Source organism: Pelobates fuscus, chromosome 1 (genome assembly GCF_036172605.1).
Source record: "Pelobates fuscus isolate aPelFus1 chromosome 1, aPelFus1.pri, whole genome shotgun sequence".
NCBI classification, from domain to species: Eukaryota; Metazoa; Chordata; class Amphibia; order Anura; family Pelobatidae; genus Pelobates; species Pelobates fuscus.
This window is the reverse complement of record NC_086317.1, coordinates 281,816,482-281,825,721: the sequence shown is the minus strand read 5'-3', so window position 1 is coordinate 281,825,721 and position 9,240 is coordinate 281,816,482. Positions and strand designations below refer to the sequence as shown.

At 44.5% G+C, this 9,240-nt stretch overlaps 1 protein-coding gene across 2 annotated transcripts in view; it reads left to right on the top strand.

The window, feature by feature from the left end:
• Window positions 1-7,072: 7,072 nt before the first annotated feature.
• Window positions 7,073-9,240, top strand: part of KSR1 (kinase suppressor of ras 1) — a 206,408-nt gene continuing 204,240 nt past the window's right edge. For both annotated transcript variants that reach the window (XM_063457442.1, XM_063457443.1), the window contains exon 1: window positions 7,073-8,040. In XM_063457442.1, the coding sequence (XP_063313512.1) occupies window positions 7,840-8,040 (201 nt within the window). In that variant the 5' untranslated portion in view covers window positions 7,073-7,839. The remainder of the gene's footprint in view (window positions 8,041-9,240) is intronic.

Genomic DNA, 9,240 nt, shown 5'->3' with positions numbered 1-9,240 from the left:
CGCGTCAGATTTTTCCCCATAGGAAAGCATTGAGTCAATAATTTCCTGTGGGGAGGTCTAATGTGCACTCGGCATTTGCTGTGCGCATGTGCATTAGACCCCGCTAGGCGCTGCGCTGAGACAAGGCAAGTAAATAAAGGGTTTTTAACCCTTTATTTAAAGGTGGGGGGGAGGGAGGGAAGGAAGGGGTAGGCAGATGGTCAGTAGTGCAAGGAACACAGCTTTGTATTCCTGGTACTACAGTATCCCTTTAAGGAGATACAGGAAATCAAGACTAAACAATTAGGGATCCTGGCGGTGAGTGGAGTGGATGGTCGCCGCTCCGCTATCCTGCCAAACATAGCCCGACAACCACACTGCATCTGTGCGGACCCGGTCCCCCCCCCCCTCTGGGCCGGGGGGGTGATCCCGGTCCTCACCCCACAGTCATACCTGGAGGCCATATCATACCAGGCCGTGGCGTAGGCCTGAAGCCAGAATCCAAGATAGCGGAAGCCACACATGGAAGAGCTGACCCACAGAGCCCAGAACAGACCACTGACCCGTACTGCCCTGACACGCGAGAGAACAGACTGCCAGTAAGCACTGCAGGGCCCCAAATAAACAACTACCATCAAAGGTCGAAGGGAAAAGAGAAGAGGAGACGCAAAACAAATGGCGGCACCACAAACGTCGCTTCCGGCGCCATGCACCAAACTACTTACCTAATGAAAGAGTCAAGAGGACGGAGCCAGAGGCACAACGCTGCGTCCCACTCCAACACACCAAACAGCATCACCCACCCAACGGTACCTCAGAAACAACACCCTGAGACTATGGACGTGCAACAGGTCAGTGAAGTGCCCGCGGGAGGCACGGAGCGAGCCACTGCACAAGGGGAAGACGAGCAGACACACAGAACCTGCACTGGCGAACAACAACACCAAGTAGACCTAAGAGAATTGCATATCATCTACGACCCAAACTCACGGAACACACTCATGATGAGGCAACACACTGGCCCATTAATCAGGACTATCCCAGGCCCAGCCGCGGCCGAGAGGCCATATATACTGACACCAACTGTCTTGGGCTAGATCAGAGACACTCAAAGACGCTTGCTATCCTTTATTAACTACAGTGTTCGGGTGTACCTAATTATGCTGATGATACTGAACGTTTGGGGGCTGTTATTACTTTCATTTTCATGGTTATTATTATTATTGTTGTTACTTTCTCTATCACCTTCTTTAGCGCTCCTCATACCACCGACAACCACTATCATACCCTCACGCAACAAACATGTCCGCGCAAACACACACAGTCCAGAGGGCACGACTTAAGCCACTGACCCACTCTACCTGAAAGCAATAAGTTTATACAAAGATGTTTAATCGACTAACACCCATGACATAAAAATATGCATAGTATAGCGTTCAACCAAGCCTGATACACAAATATAAAAATGTGCGACTTTTCATGCCACTGCCTAACTATTGCAAATCTGGAAACACGCTGTTGTGGCGGATGTCGATACCCTGTAACCACCTGCACATCAAAAATAAAGAATTCAACACAGGAGCTACCAGAGAGCATTATCGCTGTGCTGTGCTTTACCGTTAACGTCACATGAGTTACCAGAGAGCATTATCGCTGTGCTTTACCGTTAACGTCACATGAGTTACCAGAGAGCATTATCGCTGTGCTTTACCGTTAACGTCACATGAGTTACCAGAGAGCATTATCGCTGTGCTTTACCGTTAACGTCACATGAGTTACCAGAGAGCATTATCGCTGTGCTTTACCGTTAACGTCACATGAGTTACCAGAGAGCATTATCGCTGTGCTTTACCGTTAACGTCACATGAGTTACCAGAGAGCATTATCGCTGTGCTTTACCGTTAACGTCACATGAGTTACCAGAGAGCATTATCGCTGTGCTTTACCGTTAACGTCACATGAGTTACCAGAGAGCATTATCACTATAACAAAGCAAATATAGATATAAATGCTGTGAAAGTACTCACTATACCATGTTACCTGTCAAAGAAATGCTTGCAACAGCTGTTGGAGCTGTGCAAGCCCAATGTTATTTTATGCACAACCAAAATAAAAATAAAGAATTTAAAAAAAATAATAATAATAAAGAATTTAAAAAAAAATTAAATATAAAAAAAAAATAAAAAAAATTAAATATAAAAAAAATTCAATCTTACCCCCTTCAAGTGCTGGTAGACAGTTCTAAAGTGATGGGGATCTGAGGAGACTGCAGGCACTCCAACACTATGGGGAGCAGTCTTGCAGAAGAGGCAGCTCTTCCAAAGTAAGTCTGCTGCCGCCTGCCTGCAGGACTTTGACAATATGGAGTCAGGAGAAGGGGGAAGGGGGAGGGGGCGGAAGTCAGGCCACCTACTCGGCTCACCATATTAAACTAAAGTCCGCCTGGGCTTATCTGCCTATCTCCCCTCCCCTTCCCTTCCCTTACCTTCCTCTTACAATTTTCTCTGGCTGGCCTGGCTCCAAACGCGGGCGGGCTCCACTCTGTCATGGGCGCCGCCATATTGGAGCCAGCAGAGGGAGCCCGGCCCTGATTCATCCGACGGTGGACCGCAGGGGACTCTGGGGGAGGTGTAAGTCGCGCCCTCCTCCTGACATCATCAGGAGTGGGCGGCGCAGCAGGAACTTCACCTCCGGTCCGGAAGTAAGGGAAGCAGGCAGCCTCAGCAGGGCAAGGTAGGCTGCGGTATTATAAAAATCCGAATCCCTAGCTGATGGCTGGGGATTCGGATTTTTGCGCCCCCCCTGCTCGGGCACCCTAAGGCGGCCGCCTGGGCCGCCTTATGGACGCGCCGGCCCTGGGTACGTGTATCATGCCATTTTTTGATTTGGTTATACTTATTTGTGCTTTACAATGAACCAATACACCATTTTGGGATATTTTGCTGAAAACGAATGGTTTGTAATTTTTTTCAAATGTTATAAATATTTTGAATATCCTCTTTATTGGGGTTAGTTCACTGATTTTGGGACACATTTTGTGTTCTCACTTTAAATCTTGTTGCAAGTAGAACTTTCAGTTCCAGAGAAGTAAAAGGTCATTATTCCCTAACCCCACTAAATCTATTGCTGATGTTCTTGGGGTGACTAAAGCAAAGGGGATAAGTAGTAGGAGTTATTCCTTCGGCTTTTGCTCCAGTAAATTTGCTTAGAGTATCCTTAAATTAAAAAGGTAAACCAGATGTGGACCCTAAACTTTTTGTACCTAGTGTCAGTTGCAACTCATTGATAAGATCCAATGAAGGCTGAAATACTCATTTGGAGTTGCTGTATCTCTCATGCAGAGGGATCGTCTGACATATCGAGTCTGGACTGCCCTTATGGGTGGGATCGTTCTAATATATAAATATGGTATAGGTTCTCTCTTTAAAGTCACATGTGAGCAACAACTTGTTTGAGACCTCAGCAGGGACTAACAGAAGGGCAACATTGTGCCTGTTCTTAATTTTCTCATATCTTCTCTTACAGGCAAAAAACATGCTTACTTTACTGCACATCTGATTTGAAGGTAACAAAGTGGTCATATGATGCATCAGGATGCTTGGGCCTCTAAGAAGAAATTCTCCATGATTCCTTGACATTATGGAGCAGTTTTCTAAAATCTGGGATCCATGAATTAGGACTGATTTAGCACCACTCTAAAATGTAATTTGACCTTGCCTGTGCTGAAGAGGCCATGCTCTCCAGAGTCTTTTTCCTTTCCCTGCCAATCTCTTTTACTTTTCCACCCATGAAAGCCCACTTAGAATTTGCAGAAAGCACCCAAATGACTCTCATACTGTGAGAAACAAGATTCTCTGGTTTGATGAAATGCAGACTGAACTGTTTGGCAATACCATCCCAGCAGGAAGCACAGTGGTGGTAGCATCAAGCTTTATGGGCGTTTTTAACTCCTTAAGGACCAAACTTCTGGAATAAAAGGGAATCATGACATGTCACACATGTCGTGTGTCCTTAAGGGGTTAAGTGGCAGGGACTGGGAGTCAGGATTCAAGGACACTTGAATGCAGCAAAATACAGAGCAATCCTTAATACAAATCTGGTCCAGACTGCTCAGGACCTAAAACTGGGCTGGAGGTTCACTTTTCAACAGAACAATGAACCTAAGAACAGCCAAGAAAATGAAAGTTTAGGGAAAGCTTTGTGAATATCATTAAGTGGCCCAGCCACCAGAGCCTGCACACAATCAGATAAGGACCAGTGGACTTGTTGCCTGCCCTAATACTTTCTTTTTCAAATTCTGTCAGTAATACAGATTTGTTGTGTATTCTCAGATGTAGGTTCATACTGGTTCTAGTGAGATGCCCAATCGCTCTCCACTTCCTCATTTCTTTGCTGCACAATTTGCACTTTGCAAATTGCCCTTTTTGGAGGCATTCAAAGTGATACCAAACTTTGCCTCTGTGAAATACATTACTCTCAACCCTCTGCCTTGCGGCCTTTGAAAATGCTGGTGGATTATCATTGGTGGTTTTGGATGCTGTTGCAACATTAGCCTCTAAACTAGCACTTGGTTGCTAATTGAAAGGGTGGTGGTGATGACAATGGGTAAACTACTTGTGCCACTGGTTAGCAGATAATGTTACAACGGTTTACACTGGATAAGGCGATACAAAAGCAGATATAGATGGACTTGGATGTGTTGGAAAAGAGACCAGTCTTGGACTGCTGCATGTCCTCTGAACTCTCCTCTTGTAATGGCTGGGTTCATAGTTGAGTTCCTTCTGGGCCAGAGTTAAACAAAGTATGTCTGCAGTGATGGGGGAAAGTGCAATATGATCATCATCATCATAACCACCACCACCAAGACCAGAAGTTGAAGACACTACTTCGGTACTCTACTCTACTGCTCCAGTAAAGGTTATCTTTGATAACACTAATAAACTAGACTCTGTTAATCCATTCTTAGTTGCTTTTTGGGATGGGCAATTGATGGACTCAAGGGTAACATTGGGAGCAGCAACAGATCCATTGATTTAATCTATCCCTTACTTAGTAAGTATGTAGTGAGTGCAGTGGCTGTGTGTAGTGGAAGGAGTATACATGTATGGGTGCAGTGTGTGTGCAGTGGATGCAGTGTGTGTATGTATACATATTTGGGGTAGTATAGGGGCAACTGGGGTCAGTAAAATTTTAAATAAATAAAACAAGGGAGGGGGCACATTACACTCCCTTGAGGTCAGGTGGCACTGTACAGGCTTCTGTTTGGTTCTATACTGAAGAGGGGGGTCCATATTTCATGTTACAGCTCCGGCAGCAAATATCTATCAAGTGAGCCTGGCATGCATGCTGCGCAGAGTGTTGCCATTGCAACTCGCGGCGACGCTCAAAAAGCCAGGGCTTGCGAGTGAACACTAATGGAGGTGGATTCTAGAGTCTCCTGGGCCCCCTCTTCATTATACTACACAGCAATGACCACAATTTATATGTTATATATATATATAGCGAGTATTTATATTCGCTATATATATATTCCAAGTGTACTCAGGGATTCCAGGAGCCCCAAGTGTCTCTGGGCGGACCCTGAGTATGTGTAGTGCTATGTCAGAGACCTAGTTTTCACCGCTGATGGCAGCGGATTACAAGATCAGAGAGAGACTTTGTCTCCATAAGCTGTCTGGGTCCCCAGGTCTGCAGTGCCCATGACAACCTCCCTGAAGGGTGGCCCTGTTTCAGCAACACATTATTCTGTTAGTTTACACTTTGTGTCACTAATAACATTTCTCAACTCCTGATAAAAATATTTAATACAAAATTAATAAACAGCAGAGGAAAATAAACATTCACCTCACGGCGGTAGAATTGGACTTGAACCCAAATGAATATATCTAAAGAGACCCAAGAATGGCTGTTCACAGATGGTTCCCATACACCAGGGGTGTCTAAACATTTTTCAAAGAGGGCCAGATTTGATGAAGTGAACATGTGTGAGGGCCAACCATTTTGCCTGACATTCTTTGAACCATTAAAATTGAATGCAAAAGAACTGTTTTATGCAAAGTTTATTGCCAACGCCATACTTTTCCTTTAATCTCTTTATTCTGTCTGAGATCTCTTTATTTTGTCTCTTTATTCCATCTCAAATTTCTGTCCCTTCTCTCTTTATTCTGTCCCTTCTCTCTTTATTCTCTCACTCTTTATTCTGTCCCTTTTTATTCTGTCCATTCTGTTTTTTCTGTCCCAGCAGTGAGAAGGAACCAAATCCTGCGAATCCCATGACGTTCACAAGATCCCGCAACGTCCAAAAGATCGCAAGAACTCATACTGAGACCCAGTGAATCCCGAGCGCCGCTCAGGACTGTGGCGTTTAAAAATCCAGAGATCCCAGGGGTCCTGAGCGGCGCCCAGAGATTCACTGGGGGCCACAACAGACAGATTAGCCAAACCACCTCTGGAGCAGGATTAAAACAGAACGCGGGCCACAATTGGCCCGCGGACCAGACTTTGGACAGGACTACCATACACCCTGACAGAGCTTCAGAGGATGTACAGAGAAGAATGGCAGAAATAACCTATCCAAATTCAGGTGTGCAAAGCTTGTCTATCATACCCAAAAAAGACTTGAGGCTGCAATTGCTGCTCAAGGTCTTTATCTACGTGCTGACTTAATGGTCTGAAAACGTAGGTCAATGTGATACTTTTTTTTAAAATTTAATATATTTGCAAAGGTGTCAAAAATCATATTTTTGCTTTATCATTACTGGGCATTGAGTGCAGATTGACGTGAATAAAAAAAAACTGAATTAAAACAATTGTAGAATAAGACTGCAATGTAAAAACAATGTGAAAAAGATAAAAGAGTCTGAACACTTTATGAATAAATTGTACATAGATATTTATGCATATAGTGAGCAGTGTTGACAAGACTTCACAATGTAAATGAAAATACAATATCATGCTTACTATTAGCCCGGCCTTCTGTGACTTTTAAATCTACAAATAGCAGGTTAATCCGCATCCCAACCTAAGGTGGGTGTGGGTATAAAGCAGCCCTGATCTATTTTGGTGGATATTTAAAATAGAACGTGTAGAACAGACGGTGGAATCATGCCATGTCATCGAACACTGCATGCAGTATCTGCACTTCATATTTTATATGATTATTTTAGCTTTCCAGGTTGAGTGGACTTCTTCTGTTTTTTTTTTTTTTTTCTCCTCTTTCTAGTCACGCCTCTCAGTACAGTGGGAGTCTAAAGGCTACTGGTGGCTGTATTATAGCACAGCCACCAAGGTTAATTTGCCTTCTAGCCTTCCCAGGAAAGCATCATCTTCAGCCGCAGAAGCAGACGCTGGACTACAAGCCCCAGCATCCCTTGCGCCTGACCCGATCCCTATGTGACAGTAGAAAGCCCAGAGAGAAGGGCAGCTAGGAGACAGAGCTCAGTGTCGCTGCTGTCAGCCTGGGATCTAGCAGGCGGCCCTCGCCATAGACAGCAGACACCCATCCTGTCTGCCCCGGGCCACCACCACTACCACCACCACCATTATTATGATTATCACTGGAGGAGGACCGCTGGACATACAGATATTGTAGTGATCCCCACCCTGCATTGATGCATTGCAATCTAAGCCCTGCTTTATCTCCATGCACAGCCTCACTTTAGCCGTATAATCGTTGCACATATTATTATTATTATTATACATTTGTATTTCTAACTTGCACGGTATAGTTGCTGACCCTGTTGTTGTCAGTGAGGTCCCCCTCCCCTGTGTGTACATATCGCGGGTGTTATCGCAGTTAGGTACATATAGCGGGTGTTATCGTGCCCCCCGGCTTGCTCGGGTCCCGATGCCGAGGAAGAGATGCAGAGAGCCGGGCAGCTGCTAGAGAGGAGGCCGGGGAGCGATGCAGGGATGGCGGAGAGCAGGCTGGCCCTGTCCGCCCGGCAGCAGTGCGAGCTCATCCAGAACATGATCGACATCTCGCTGTCCAACCTGCGGGGGCTCCGCACTCAGTGTGCCGCCTCCAACGACCTGGCTCAGCAGGAGATCCGGACCCTGGAGGTGGGTTATTAACCCTTTATAGACCGCACTTAACTCCTGCCGTGCCAGAGGGCCTTGCATCCTATTATAATAGGGACTGGCTTTACAACACAGGCTGGCAAAGCATCATGGGAGTTGTGGTTCTGTGTCACTTAGGAGGGGGTCTATATCTGTGAGCAACTGCCTTAAACACCCCCATCAATCAAGGTTTAATTTAAGGTGTGTTAAAAAAAAATCCCCATAATAAAAACTTGATTGTGAGCAGTTCATAAACCCGGCCTACTGGCAATTAAAGGGTTAAACCTCCAATTTAGGGATGCTAGTTGGTTAGGCCTGTGTGTTGTGGGTAAAATGCCATATATTTATATAGCTTGTAGGGTATAACACCATGTTTATTTAGTTCAGTTAGTTAAAGACAACATGGGGTTAACGCACCCCTACTAATGATGTATTGTGTAATAGGAAGGTGGGGGTGTCACCCATGTTAGTGCTCGGAGGAGCCCTCTTCTTGTTTCAGCAGTGTGGCACAGAGAGTAATAGGAGATTTTCCTTGAAGGCACTTATCACCAGAGGGGATGGCACCCATTAGATTACTGCAAAACCCTGCCTGGCACCTAAAGAGTTAATGCAGTTTGCTGGATGTAAAACTGTTTTTTTAATTGTTCTCAGTGGACATTGCATTGATTTCTAATACATGTCATTACTTTGAAAGGTTACTTGAATTCATCCACATTTGGACCACTACTTTATGGTGTTTGTGTTGTGTTGTATGTTACATGACCCTTTCTTATATGATGTAAACTCTTTCAATTCTGAAATTAAATGCTGCAATGCTTATAAGATGGGAGGCTAATTTGGCTCTTGTAATTTTGGCCTGTATGTAGAACTTGCAGTGGTAAGTTGGCTAACAGTGGTTTTGTAGTTTCCACATTACAGGAAATGGTGTCTGTCATTTATTATTTTGTCTTAAAAACTTAAAGTTACACAACCACCATATCCAATAATGCCGTGTGATTGAGTATTTTGCACATACATATATACTGTTATAGTTCCTTAAAATAATCTTGTTTTTATAGAGATGTCATGAACATTATCATTGACTTAGTGACCCATTGTCCTAGCTATTAAAATGTTGTGTTGTCATTTTGGGTGACAGAAGTCATTATGTGTATGTACTTATCAAAATGTACTAAAGATATCATATGTGTTTGGAAAGGGCAC